The 15,687-nt window shown below is 36.8% G+C and overlaps 1 protein-coding gene across 1 annotated transcript in view; it reads right to left on the bottom strand.

Moving 5' to 3' along the window:
- Positions 1–1,260: 1,260 nt before the first annotated feature.
- LOC149822406 (thylakoid lumen 15.0 kDa protein) overlaps positions 1,261–15,687 on the bottom strand; it is a 43,998-nt gene continuing 29,571 nt past the window's right edge. The window contains exons 5-6 of the mRNA XM_089980826.1: positions 1,605–1,714; positions 1,261–1,482 (exon numbers count right to left, since the gene is read on the bottom strand). Coding sequence (XP_089836952.1) covers positions 1,393–1,482; positions 1,605–1,714 — 200 coding nt within the window. The 3' untranslated portion in view covers positions 1,261–1,392. The remainder of the gene's footprint in view (positions 1,483–1,604; positions 1,715–15,687) is intronic.

Genomic DNA, 15,687 nt, shown 5'->3' with positions numbered 1-15,687 from the left:
CTACGGTACATTTATACTGATCAAAAAGATTAACTTAAGTACATGTTCCTATTCTTCTATCTATGCATCAATAGATTTTAGAAATGATGCCCTCTAGTTCTTATAGTAGATGACACATTTTTAAAAGAAAGATATATGAGTATATTATTGTTAGTTCATAGTATTGATCTTTATAGTGAGATGTTTCTAGTAGTTTTTACAGTTGTGGATAAGAAGTCAAAGGATTCATGAACGTAGTTTTTTAAGCATGTGAAAGAAGAGTTTATCGTCTTTAATAATTATAAAGAAAAATTATAATTATAGTTATAGTTATTTCATATAGGCAGGAAAGTCTAAAGTATGTTGTCCTTCACATGTAGCCTACATATTGGATAATGCATAAAGCACTTTTTTTAAGAAATTTGGTTCACCACTAAGTATATTTTGGTGAAGTGCCGCCACTAGATAACAATGCAACTATTTTTTTCAAAAAATCTTGTATATCATTATATTACTACTAATGTGAATCACCTTCCATTGTCCCATTTGAAGAAAAAAAATAGAAAAAGAGAAAGAAAAGAGAATTATATCACCATTCTTATTCTCTAATCACCTATTACTAGCCAGTGCACACATAGTGATAATATCAGCAGAGGGTGAGAGAAAGAAGTTAAGCAATCAACCCCACCTTCGCCCTAAACCATAGCCAACAAAACCCTAGAATTTTAGAGAAAGAGGAAGAAGCCATATCGCTGAAGGTTGCTAGAATCACCAAGTGCATCAAAATGTTGTGATGACAACAATATCCTATTTAAAATGGCATCGAAATGTAGTGTTGAGGATGGAGTTGAATCAACATCCTCCTCAATGTAGTGTTTTGGCAACATCGCAGCTCTCAAATAACGGAGGGCATCAAAGAAACAGTGACACAACTCCGGCACTCTCCTACACCAGGCTCCCAAATAGAGACCAAAAAGCAAAAGAGCTTTTATGCCCACGAGGGCTCTACCTATTTAGTTAGGGTCATCCATGGTTTGTCACCTGATATGAAATAACCACTGTTCATAGCTCACACGGAGTGCCTCTTGCTGCGAGGTTCTCAATAAAGAGCGATCCTTACATCAAATTAATTAGATATAAAAACATGTTTTTACTAAATAAATAAGCCACGACGCATATATATATATATATATATATATATATATATATATATATATATATATATATATATATATATATATATAATGATAGAGAAACCGCAAGAGCTCATATGAAACTGAATTCAAACTTGAATCGTCTTTTCCTTCATCCCAGTGGTCAAAATGGTACAGCTTTTTCCCCTTTCCCACAAAAGCAAAACTTTAGGCAAATCCCCAGATGTACACAAAAAATGAACATACAACAGAGAACCTATTAGTTTATCTCAGAGCAGTTTGTTGCATTAGGATCCCTCAAACAGTTAGCTATTGCCGTCACAGCAGCTTCAACTGAGGCATCCTCCCCCTGCTCCGTTGATAGAGATAGCCAAATATAAGTTGAAAACTCTCCCATAAAAGGATGGAAGGTGAAATCCCATAGAGAAAAAGAGCCAAACAAAAGAACAAGTATTCACAAAATATACATACCTTTTCTTTCCAATAAAACATATTCCCATATTTTCCAGCTACTCGGCTCCAAAAATTACGAGGCACATTTGCATCAACAAGCTCTCCAACGTTGAAATGAAGGATATTTCCTGTAAATGAATTCAGAGGATAATAAAAATTGTCATTAATAATTGCTCCAAAAAAAATCTGCCCATGTGTCTCAAGTAAATGTAGCGCTAATACCCCATGTTCAAAAAAAGAAAGCACCCTCTGTTATGTAACCATCAACTTGCAGAAGTTCTGATCGCATTCTTGGTGCCAATTACAGAAACCTACTTCAGTAGATACTTTGTTTATCAGATACATCAGGGGAAAAAAAATGGAATGAAGTTGGTCTCCGAAGAGTAAATAACAAATGTACCAGCATGCTCATGCAAATAAGAAATTTACTAACTGGTAAATCTACTCATCCCCGTATTCTGAACCCCGGTGTCCTAAGAGTCATTGTTTCACATCACTAAACCTAAGATATCGGGTAATTAAAACAAGCTGATGCAAACTCGGAAAACACAAAAGAAACTTGGAGAACACAAGCTTTTATGTCTTCAATGTATTTCTAGGGAAAAAAAGAAAGTAGAAAGGTTCTTATTCCATTAAAAATGAAGAAATACAAAACAAGAATAATGGTTTTGTCTTGTCATGGTCTCATCATATTAGATTTTTAGGTCGGAGAGAGAGATGCTTCGAGGATTGCTGCGACATTGAATTTTCACCAAAATCTGTGGATGTGCCAACTTGGTATTCATGCGTGTAGAGGTGGAAAGTCGATGATGTAGACTGAGGGATGTAGGAGGTGGGGGTTGGGTGATGATGGGGGCTGGTTGCTGAAGGCCCGCAAGCTACCTCTGATCAACAGCAGCGTGTGGGGAATTAGTTGGCACCACAGCTGGGAGGCAAACTAATTCTCTGCCTGATGCTGCAGGACTAGGGAAGAGATGAAAACTCGAAAAACTATTGAAACATCAACAATTTTAAGTTAACACTAAGTGTATTTGTGTGCATTTATGTATTTATATATATAATATAGATAAAAATGGACTTGATTAGGGTTAACTGAATCTACTTTTGGATAGAAATGGACCTCGGTGTGGTTGACTTCACCTAACACAAAGGAAGTTGTATCCAAATCCACTAAGCTGGGTGCGGGTGCAGTGCCCTATTAGAAGAGTCTGTGTGACAAATGTAAAGCATTCCTTTTTTCACTTTTCAATAATACATATTTTTGTTAGCCTTTTGGCATTGTCCCTTAGTGGATTTGTGTGTGCACTTGAGTGCTTGTCCATTATTGGGCTTATAAGTGTTTATTTGTAATTTCGCTTAGTTCATTACATGCTATGTCACAGGGACTCGGCAAACCGGGTGCCACATCCGCATCGACGCGATGCGGGTGCGGGTGCGGCATTCGGTGCGGTCAACACGACCCTGGGTGCATTGACCGCACTCAGGGTCATTTGTGTCCAATTTTTTTATTAAAAAAAAAATCTTCTGGGGGGCACTGCCCCCCAAAGACCCCCGCCCGCTGACCGTGCAATGGGACCCGCGCCGGGGGGATCCCCCAGACCCCCCCCCCCCCCCCCCAACTCATCAACTTGACCCCTCCCCTGCACAAAGAGGGCGCAGGGAGGGGCTCGACCCCTCCCCTGCACAAATTATATATATATATATATATATATATATATATATATATATATATATATATATATAATTTTTTTTTTTTGCCGCACCCAAGTTTTTTGAAAGTGCCGCACTCCCACACCTGCACTCGCACCCACACCCGCACCCATACCCATGTGATATAGATTACATGGTATCAGATCCATTTGGGTTCTCTTGATCTTGGAAGCATTTCTTGTGGTATTTGAAGATCTAGACAAAGGTGCTATCACTTTCTTTGTCTCAATTTTTTTCTTGTCATCATGGATCATGAATCAAGGGTGGAGCTCTCTTTCAAACTTAATGGATTCAACTACTTGATGTGGGCATCGGCTATGGAAAATCATCTTAGAGGGAAGAAACTTTAGGGTTTTGTGATGAAAAACTCTCTTGAACCATCGTTAAAGCTCACCAAAGTTGAACGAGGTGTCGAAAAAGCTTTCATTGAGGATGATTGTCTTAACGCCATCAATGATCATCAAATAAAGGTAGAGGATTAGGAAAGTACCCATGCCAAAATTTTGGCATGGTTTATGAACAATGTTGACATAAAAATATGTGTCAACATTGTTAAATTTAGAAGAGTCAATGAAGCTTGATTCTTTCTTAAGGATATGTATACCCAAAAGGATCTTGCTAGACAATATTTTTATCAAGATAATATTAGATTCACTAAGCAAGGGGACGTGTGTGCAGGATTATTTTAGCATTTTGTCCCCTCTTTGGGATAAATTAGCTCTTCTTGAGCCTAAATGGGTGGCTCCCGAAGATATTGAAATGAGAAGAGAGCAAATTAAGAATGACCATTTTTTTCAATTCCTTCATGGCCTAAGACCAAAATTTGAACAAGTGAGGGCTTCTCTCCTTCATAAGACCAAAGCTATGCATATTGAAGATGCTCTTGCCGAGGTATGTCAAGGAGAAACCCGTCTTGGCATGACCCATAAGAATGATGATGTTTTGGCTGTTACTAGGTCGGGTTCCAATGTAAAAACCTATAATCCACCCCACTTTGTAAAACCAAATAACTATGCTAATGAGCCCCACTATAATAGCGGATATAGGAAGGGAGTCACTTTCCATCATTGTAATGAACCGAGACACATTAGACCGGTATGTCCTAAGCTTAAAAGCAAGATTACTTCCGTTGGAGAAATCACACCTAAGAAAAAGCAAGCAAAAATGGAGGAGATATTAAATACACGCTTAATCAAATATCGGAGGCACTTTAACAACTTCTCAAATCATCCTCCACTTCGGGTGGCACCATTGAATCTCCTCCAGGTATGTGGATTCTTGATTCGGGTGCTTTCTTTCATATGACACCTCATAAGAATGTTCTTTCCAAAGTTTACACTAATCCTACTTCATCTTATGTTTCAACTGCAGATGAAACTTCTTTAAAAATAAAAAGTATTGGAACACTTTATTCAAAACATTCTAAAAAAAAAATTGTTCCAAAAATAAGCTTGGTTCCAAAATTAAATTTAAATATTTTTTTCGGCATTCAAATTTTCGATCATGGTTGCAAAGTTTCTTTTTCATCTAAAGATTGCACCGCACAGAATCTTCAGTCAAGGAAGTTGATTGGGCAAAGTCATAGGAGAGGCGATCTTTATTTTATGAATTTTTTGTCTCTTCCACTCAAGTCATTTTGTAATTTTGTACATGTCAAAAGTATTGATATTTGGTATAAAAGACTTGGCCACCCTAGCTTTTCAAAGATGTCTCTCTTTTCTTTTTTGGGAAATACATGTAATGAAAAATATATATCTTGTAAACAATGCATTTTTTGAAAATTGAAAGCAATTCCTTTCCTCAAAGAACTTTTGTTTCTACACGGCCTTTTGAATTAGTACATTCAGACGTACGGGGTCTCTCACCTATCATATAAAAAGGAGGTTACTCATATTATGTTATTTTTGTTGATGATTTTACTAGATATACATGGATTTATTTTCTAAATCATAAATCTGATGTGTTCTCTTTTTTAAAAGAATTTTATATAATGATTAAAAATCAATTCCTAAGCAACCTTTCTATTCTTAGATCGGATTCGAGAGGAGAATACATGTCTAATGATTTTCAAAATTACTTAAAACAAAATAGAATTTGTCATCAAAGGTCTTGTCCTAGAACTCCGCAACAAAATGAGCTAGCGAAAAGAAAGCATAGACATGTAATAAAAACCACTCGGACTCTTTTAATTTCCAAGGATATTCCAAAAAAGTTTTGGGCCGAAGTTGTTCTAACCTCAACTTAATTAATAGAACTCCTTCGTCCTCATTAAACAATGTTTCTCCATTTAAAAAGCTTTTTAAAATGACTCCCGATTTTAAAAGACCAAGAATCTTTGGTTGTAGGTATTATGTTCTTACTCATGAAAATGATAAACTATCTCCAAAAGCCATTGAGTGTGTTTTCTTAGGTCATGGAGAAAATAAAAAATGATATCAATGTTTTGATCCAATAAATAACAAACTTTATGTTTCAAAAGATGTTACTTTTTTTTTTAAAATGAAAATGGATTTGATAGCAAAGAACTAAGAGAAAACATTGATTATTCATTTCTATTTGATTTATTACCAAGAAATTATGAGCCTAACTCTATTGAGGTATTTGAATCTTTTGACAATGGCTCTAGTAGTAAGCATCCACTTGATGATAAGGATAGTGATCAACATGAGAACTTGAATAAACATCTATCAAATGATACACGTGTATACTAGACGAGATGAAGGTAATCATCGATGTGCCCTTGACAAGTTCTCTCAAAATATATCTTTAGAAGAATCCCAACCTAGAAAATCAAATTGTATCTCTAGTGCTCCAAGTAAATTTGTATCATGACTCTTTCTCTCCAAACTTTGGAGCATGTTTAATTATGAATCATCTCATTATAATGATGTCACACAATACCCTCATTGGAATGAAGCAATGGAATTTGAACTTAATGATCTTAAGAAAGCCTATTTGATCCACCCTTGGGAAAGAAACCTATAGGATCTATATGGGTGTTTAAAGTTAAAACCAAAAACTGATGGATCATTAAAAAGATATAAAGTAAGGTTAGTTGCCAAAGGGTATGCTTAAGAATATGGAATAGATTATGATGAAACATTTGCCCAGTAGCACGAATGACAAGTGTTTGAGCTCTCATTGTCATTGCATCAGTTAAAAAATAGCCTATTTTTCAATTAGATGTTAAAAATACTTTTTTGAATGAAGAACTTGGTGAGGAAGTCTACATGGAACCTCCTCAAGAAGTGAATTTAAATAGAAAAGTTTTAAAACTTAAAAAGGCCTTGTATGATCTTAAACAAGCTCCTAAGGCTTGGTATGACAAATTTAGTAATGTTTTGATTAATTTAGGATTTATCTCTTGTTATGCTGACACTACCCTCTTTATCAAGAAAAAAGGTACTACAATTGTGATTCTTCTTCTATATGTTGGTGATATGATCATCACAGGAAACGACAAAAGAGATTGAAATTAAATCAATCTTTAAGAAAACTTTTGATATTTATGACTTGGGTTTCTTGAGATATTTTTTAGAAATTGAAGTTGCCTACTCCCTTAGAAGATATATTATCTCTCAAATGAAATTAGCTGATGACATATGTGCTAAGTCAGGAGTTTCAGATGAAAAGAAGGTGGACAACCCAGAAGTCATAAATGTTAAATTAAGACTCGAAGATGGTGTATTGCTTGAAGATCCTACTCCATATCATCAATTAATTGAATCTCTCACTTACCTCTCCATCACCCGACCTGATATTGCTCATGTTGTTCATGCGGCCAATCAGTTTCATCATGCCCCTACCAGTGTGCACATGGCATCAGTAATAAGGATTGTGTGATACATTAAAAACACCATTTCGAAAGGGCTTTTCTTATCCTCTTCCTCATCTTTTGATTTAACTGTTTATACTGATGCTGACTGGGGTGGGGTGGGGTGGGGTGGTAATCCAAATGATAGAATCTCAACTACTGGTTTTTATATTTTTTTAGAGGATTCGTTAATTTCTTGGAGGTGTAAGAAACAACAAAAGGTATCTTTATCTTCAACCGAAGTCGAATATCGTGTTATGGCTATAACGACAATGGAATTAGTGTGGCTTAAAAGTCTTCAAAATGATATGGGCATCATCATCTCATCACCATCGAAGATGTGCTGTGACAATAAGAGTGTAATTTATATTGCAAGCAATCACACTTTCCATGAGCGCACCAAGCATATTGAGATGGATTGTCATTATGTTTGTGATGAATATTTGAAGGGAACTCTCACATTGCCATATGTCACCTTGGAATATCAGTTGGCTGATTTCTTCACCAAAGCTCTTCCTACTCGTTTTTTCTTTCTCCTTAGCAAACTTTTAGTTTTTTCCCGTAAAGATTGAGGGAGAGTGTTTATATATATATATATATATATATATATATATATAATCTGTTTTATTATGTATTGCCCGATAGGGGCAGTTTTGTCTTTTTATATGTATTAAATAGTTGTTTCTTAAAAACAACTATTTTTTCTTTTTATTTTTTCCTTTTTGCACATTGGGGCCTCCCCTTTTGATAGAGTCGTTGGGGCCCCAACGGTCATAATTATGACCATTGGGAGCTCCCCAACGTCTCTATGAAAGAGGGAGCTCCCAATGACTCCTCTCTTTTTGTGTATATAAATAGGGGTGCATCTAGGGGTGGCAATTTCTGACACGACCCGCCAACCCGCTTCTTAGCCGGGTTCGGGTTTGGCTTAAACGGGTTTGTGTCGTAAACGGGTCGACCCGCCTAACCTGTTTATTAAACAGGTCGGGTTCGTGTTAGGGGTATGCCAACCCGCCAACCCGTTTAATAAGCGCGTTAGGCGAGCGGGTTAACCCTTTTACCCGAACCCGACCCGCCAACCCGCCAACCCATAAACTTTTCAATGTAAAACCCTGAACCCGACCCGCCAACCCGTTTACCCGACCCGACCCGTTTATTAAACGGGTTAACCGTGTCGTGTTGGGTTACCCGTTTAATAAATGGGTCGGGTTCGTGTTTGCCACAGCCGACCCGTTTAATAAACGGGTCGGGTTCGTGTTGAGGTATGTTGACCCGCTGACACAACCCGCCAACCCGACCCGATTGCCACCCCTAGGTGCATCCCCTACATCTAAAGCATTCCTTTTCCCTCACTTTTCAAGAATACATTTTTGTTAGCCTTTTGGCATTGTCCCTTAGTGGATTTGTGTGTGCACTTGAGTGTTTGTCTATTCTCTTTGTAATTGTCCATTATTGGACTTGTAAGTTGTAATGAAGTATGCGAAAAAACAAAGAATGCTAACAAGCATTCACAATGACCAACAATGGTCCAATACACAAGAGAGATAATAACCAAGTCCACCATGGGACAACATAAACAAGCCTTGAGAAAGGCACAAACTAAAATAAGCACTCTTTATTGAAAGAGAGAGAGCTCTCAAGAATCAATAATACAAAGGGGTTCACCCCTATTTATACACCACAAAAGGGGTCTCAAAAGGAGAGCCAAAGGGGGCTCCCATAGAGTCGTTGGGAGCTCCCAACGGTCACAAATGTGACCGTTGGGGGGCCCAACGACTCTATGTGGGGCCCCTTTTGGGTTGGAATTTGAGACAAGAAATAAAAAGAAAAAAAGAAAAGGAAAAAGAAAAAGAAAAAGAAAAGAAATAGTTGTTTGCTAAAACAACTATGTAAAAAGACGATAATACCCCTATCAGGTATTATATACATATTTATGGACAAATATATATATATATATATATATATAGAGAGAGAGAGAGAGAGAGATACATATATTTTAACACCCCCCTCAAACTTTACAAAGAGATGACTGAAAGTTTGCCAAGTAGAAACGTGAAGCGGGGAGCAGGAAGAGCTTTAGTGAAAAAATCCGCTAAATGATACTCTAATGTGACATATGGCATAATAATTGTTCCTCGTAGGTACTCATCATGAACATAGTGGCAGTCCATCTCTATATGTTTGGTGCGCTCATGGAAGGTGTGATTAGTGGCAATGTAAATGGAACTTTTGTTGTCACAACATAGCTTTGAAGCCCCTGTAATGTCAACTCCCATATCTTTGAGAAGACTTCGAAGCCAAACAAGTTCCATCATGATAGTTGTCATAGCCCGGTATTTAGCTTCAGTAGAGGATAGCGAGACTTTTATTGCTTCTTGCATCTCCAAGCAATTAAGGAATCTCCTAAAAAAACACAGAAGTCGGTCGTTGAGATTCTATCATTAGGGTTGCCTCCCCAATCTGTATCAGTATAAGCAAGTAAATCCAAAGAAGAAGATGAGGATAGAAATAGCCCTTTAGTTATGGTGTTTTTGATGTATCGAACGACCCGGAGCACAGCACTCATGTGCACAGTTGTAGGAGCATACTGAAATTGGCTAGCAGAGTGAACAGCATGAGCGATGTCTGGTCTGGTGATACTCAGATATTTGAGAGATCCAATGAGTTGTCTGTAGGGTGTAGGATCTTCTAGAAGAACTCCATCCTCCAACCTTAATTTTGCGTTAATTACTTCTGGAGTCTCCACCTTTTTATCATCTGAAATTCCAGATTTATTACATATATTTGTAGCAAACTTCATCTGTGATAGTATATATCCCCGAGAAGAATATGCAACTTCAATGCTGAGAAAATATCTAAGGAAACCTAAATCAGACATGTCAAAACTATCTTTTAACATACTTTTAACATTAATAATACTAATTTGATCATTTCCTGTGATAATCATGTCATCAACATAAAGTAATAAGATAACAATACTATCACCTACATTTTTGACAAACAAAGCAGTGTCTGTATAACATGAACGAAATCCTAATTTAATCATGATTTCACTAAAACGATCATACCAAGCCTTGAGAGCTTGTATAAGACCATATAAGGCTTTTAAGAGTTTGACCTTGTCCAATATTAACTCCAGGTGGTGGGTCCATGTATACTTCTTCATTTAGATTTCCATTTAGGAATGGATTTTTTACATCGAGTTGATATATTGGCCATTTTTTGGTTAATGCGACAACTATTAAGGTTCTAACACTTGTCATTCTAGCTATAGGGGCAAATGTTTCCTCGTAGTCAATACCATATTCTTGCGAATATCCCTTAGCTACTAATCTGGCTTTATATCTCTCTAAGGATCTATCGCTTTTGGTTTTAACCTTAAAGACCCAGCGATATCCAATAGGTTTTTATGTGAAGGAAGCTTGACTATTTTCCAAGTATTAGCCTTTTTTAGAGCATCTAATTCTACCTTCATTGCTTCAATCCAATGGGGTAGAGTTTTGGCTTGATTATAATGAGTGGGTTCATAATATGAGTGTAAGGCTATTAGGCATGCCCGATAATGTGGTGCAAGAGACTCATATGACACAAACCTATTGGGTGGAACGGATTCTCTAGAAGATCGCCTAACGGGGGTTTTTTCCAAAGATTCGGTAAGTTGAGAAAATTTCTCCAAGGCACTAATAGGCCTTTCTTGTGCTCTTCGAGTATAAACATGAATATTTTCATTATTAGTATCATCATTATGTGATGATATCTCAATATTGGATACTTCACAAGTATCATCTATACTTTCAAGATGATTCATAGAATCATTACATATATCATCTATAAGATCATGTAAGAACATATAGTCAATTTCATTTGGTTTATCTAGCTTTTCAAATCCATTTTCATCTTCCAAAAAGGTCACATATTTTGAAACATATAGTTTGTTATTCTTGAAATCAAAACACCTATAGCATTTTTTATTTTCCCCGTGACCTAGAAAAACACATTCAATTGCCTTTGGAGACAACTTATCTCTCTTATGTGAGAGAACAAAGCATTTACAACCAAAGATGTGAAGGCGATTGAAGTCAGGGGGAAATTTAAAAAGTTTTTCATAAGGAGAAACATTATTTAATTTAGAAGGCATTTGATTGATTAAGTTTGTTGAAGTTAAGACGGCTTCGGCTAAAAAAAAATAGAATATTTTTAGAAATAAGCAATGTTCTAGCATTTCTATAATATGTCTATATTTTCTTTCCGCTAGTCCATTTTGTTGTGGAGTTCTAGGGCATGATCTTTGATGGCAAATTCTATTATGTTTTAAATAATTTTAAAATTCATTAGAAAAGTATTCTCCATCGGAATCGGATCTAAGAATGAATATATTACTTTGAAATTGATTTTGAATTTTCATATGAAAGTCTTTAAAAAAGGAAAATACTTCTGATTTATGATTAAGGAAATAAATCCAAATATAACAAGTAAAGTCATCAATAAAAGTGACATAGTATGAGTAACTACCTTTAGACATGACCGGAGATAGACCACAAACATCCAAGTGCACCAATTTAAAAGGTCTTGTGAAAAGAAATGTTCTAGTTGAAAATGGAATAGACTTCATTTTTTCAAAAATGCAATCTTTGCAATTAATGTCATTTTCTTTACAAAATTTGTTTCCAAATGAAAACAGATACATTTTTTAATAACTTGGATGTCCAAGTCTTTTATGCCAAGTTTTCATGCTTTTATCTTGAACATAAGTACAAAAAGAGTTTGTAGGAAGGTTTAGATGATCCATATAATAGAAGTCCCCCTTCCTATGGCCTTGCCCAATCCGCTTCCCGGACTGGAGATCCTGCACAAAGCAACCATTAGATGAGAAAGATATTTCACATCCATGGTCGGCAATTTGGGAAACCGAAAAAAGATTCAAATTTAACTTTGGAAAACTCTTTCTTTTGGAACAAAAAGGTTTTGAGAATTTTTAGAATCAAGTGTTCCAATACTTGTGATTTTTAAAAAAGTTTCATTGGTCGTAGAAACACATGAGCTTTTTGGATTGGTGCATACATCGGTCAATGCATTTGCATGTGGGGTCATATGAAAGGATGCTCCGGAGTCAAAAATCCAAGAATATGTACCGAGTGATAATGTAGACGCAATGGCCGCACCCGATGTGGAGGAAGTTGCTTTGCGAATTTGTTGTAGAGCCATAGATATTTGACCAAGTGTTTCTTTAAGGTCGTCACTCTTGCCCTCATCTTCTTTGGTGGTAGAGGATTCTTCAAGGGATGCCACCTTAGGCTTGAATGTTTCATTTAGCTTTCGACAAGCGGGTTTAATGTGACCCGACTCATAGCAATGATGACATATAATCATCTTTCTTCCTCCACTATTGTTTTCATGTTTTCCAAAATGGGGTGGTTTATAGGTTTTAACATTATTGTCGGGTTTGGATACGGCAAACACTTCATCAATGTTCTTACTCATGCCAAGCCTAGTTTTCGCTTGTGTTATTTCGGCAATGGCGTCTTCTATTGGTGGAAAAGTAGATCTATGGGGGAGTGATGACCTCACTTGCTCAAATTTGGGACGTAGCCCAAACAAAAATTGGAACAATCGATCTTGTTCCATTTGTTTTTGCCTTGGTTCAATATCCTTCATAGCTACCAATTTTGGCTCTAAAAGAGCCAACTTATCCCATAGTGGATTTAAAGCACTATAGTAATCTTGTATACTTGAATCACCTTGTTTGGTGGTTCTAATTTTTTCTTGCAAGAAATATGCTCTTGCAAGGTCTTTTTGGGTATACATACCCTTCATAAAGAACCAAGCCTCATTGGCTCGGCGAAATTTAGCTATATTAGCACATACCTTAAGTTCGACATTGTTCATGAACCAAGCAAGGATTTTGGAATGGTTGCTTTCCCAATCTTCAACTTTCTTTTGGTGGTCTTCAATGACTTTGAGGCAAGCATCTCCCTCAAGAGCTTTTTCATAACCTCCTTTCATCTTGGTGAGCTCTAATTGGGGTTCCAAAATAGAACCCATAACATAACCCCAAAGTTTCTTACCTTTGAGGTTGTTCTCCATTGCCGATGCCCACATCATGTAGTTATTTCCATTGAACTTGAAGGATAGGTCGATTTTGGATTTCATGATGTCACCAAAGAAAGTGAAGGATAAAGATAATATATGTGAAAAAGAATATCATGCTTCTTCCTCTAGGAACCGAATGGCTCTGATACCATGTAATAAAGTATGCGAAAAAATAAAGAATGCTAATAAACATTCACAATAACCAACAATGGTCCAATACACAAGAGAGATAATAACCAAGTCCACTATGGGACAACATAAACAAGCCTTGAGAAAGGCACAAACTAAAATAAACACTCTTTATTGAAAGAGAGAGAGCTCTCAAGAATGAATAATACAAAGGGGTTCACCCCTATTTATACACCCCAAAAAGGGTCTCAAAAGGAGAGCCAAAGGGGGCTCCCATAGAGTCGTTGGGAGCCCCCAACGGTCACAAATGTGACCGTTGAGGGCCCCAACAACTCTATGTGGGGCCCCTTTTGGGTTGGAATTTGAGACAAGAAATAAAAAGAAAAAAAGAAAAAGAAAAGGAAAAATGAAAAAGAAAAGAAATAGTTGTTTGCTAAAACAACTATGTGAAAAGACGATAATACCCCAATCAAGTATTTTATATATATATATATATAGAGAGAGAGAGAGATACATATATTTTAACAGTAAGTGTTCTACACTTTGTTATTTGTAATTCTGCTTTTTACAGTCCAGACGATTCCCTGGTCTATTCTATCAAAGATGTTGGGATATTGTGGGAAAGGATGTAACTTTTGCAGTGAAAGATTTTTTTCTGAAAGGAAAAATAGTCAAGAACGTGAACTCCACCCTTGTTGCTTTCATTCCAAAGCATCAGGAGTTGATCGGCTGAAGGATTTTCATCCCATTTCTTTATGTAATTTCTTATATAAAATCATCTAAGGTAATGGTGAATTGTATGCGGGGTATCCTTACCAGAATTATTTCTCAAAATCGGAGAGTGTTTCTTAAGGGCAAGGATATACGGGAAAGTATTTTGTTGGCTCATGAGATTGTGGATTGTATTGTAAACTTAAAATTCATGCATTATGTCTCAAGCTTGACCTATCTAAAGCCTATGATAGGGTATCTTGGAGTTTTTTAGAGAGCTCCCTTATTCAGTTGGGATTCCACCCTACTTGAGTGAATCATGTTATGTTGTGTGTTTCAACTGCCTCCTTTCGTGTGGTAGTAAACGGGATTCTTGAAAAGAACTTTTTGAGTTCTCAGGGTATAAGGCAAGGGGACCCTACTTCTCCCTATCTCTTCTTGGTTATTATAGAGAGGTTGTCAAGGAGATTGAATATGGCTGTTGTTCATAACCAGCTTGATGTCATTGATTTTCCACGTTATGAGAAGCATGTTTTGCACTTATTTTTCACCGATGATGTCCCTTTTTTGTAAGCCAAGGAAAGAGCAAGCTGGCTCCCTAAAGGTTATCTTAAAAGAGTTTGGATATGCAGCAGGTATGAAGGTTAATTATTTGAAATCAGTTATTATTCCTTTGAATGTTGATCAATCGCATGCCATGCGGTTATCAATATTAGTTGATTAGAGACTGCATGAGCTGCCTATTAAATATCTGGGCCTCCCCCTTTGTGTTGGTAAGTTGAATGTGGTGCTATGTCAACAAGTTATTTCTAAGGTGCAGCAACGCATTGAAAGTTGGAAAGCAAAGCTTTTGTCCTAAACAGGAAGGATCTTGCTTATACAGAATACACTCTAGTATTCCAGTATTTTGGCTACTCTCTTTTATGGTGCCAAAGAAAGTCGTTATCCAGCTCGAAGGCCTCTTCAGAAATTTGTTATGGCAGGACTCGGATTCAGGTAAACAACGTCATCTTGTTTCTTGGGATGTGCTCTGTAAGCCGAAATAGAAGGGCGGTGTTGGCTTTAGGAGAGTTGAGGAGCTCAACATGGCTTATTTAGTAAAGGTTGCTTTTGAAATTTATTTTAGCAATTCTTTATGGGTTGAATTCATGAGGGCCAAGTATCTATGGAATAAGAGTTTTTGGGGTGCAAAATTTTTATGTAGTTTTGGTGCTTGGAAGGGTATTCTATGGGGCTGGTCCAAAATTAAAGTGTTTATGTCTTGTAAGGTTAAGGATGGGACCCTGAAAAAATTTGAAACGGATCCATGGAATGGTCTGCCACTTGTCTCTCTTATCTCAGAAAGAGACAAAATGTGTATCTAATATCAAACGGACTTCAGTGAGTGATGGGCTATCAATGTTTGGGATCTGTGTGTATGCTCCCTTTCCCTGCTTGGACAGTAGTTGACAGCGTTTTTATTCTTTTAATGTCTCAAGGAAGGGACCAGCTATAGTGGAAGGGCAATTGCAGTGCTGAAATTGTAGCCAGGAAAATTATTTGGGATTATATTTGGAAGGAGGCCTCATCTCATCAATGGCACAATTTGGTTTGGGCCAAGAAAATCTCTCCAAGAACATCATGGGTTGTTTATTATTTAGCCTGTTA

The sequence above is a fragment of the Nuphar pumila genome, chromosome 11, assembly GCF_984573655.1.
Source record: "Nuphar pumila chromosome 11, dmNupPumi1.hap1.1, whole genome shotgun sequence".
NCBI lineage: Eukaryota > Viridiplantae > Streptophyta > Magnoliopsida > Nymphaeales > Nymphaeaceae > Nuphar > Nuphar pumila.
The sequence above is the reverse complement of the archived record's forward strand: the minus strand, read 5'-3'. Positions and strand labels throughout refer to the sequence as shown.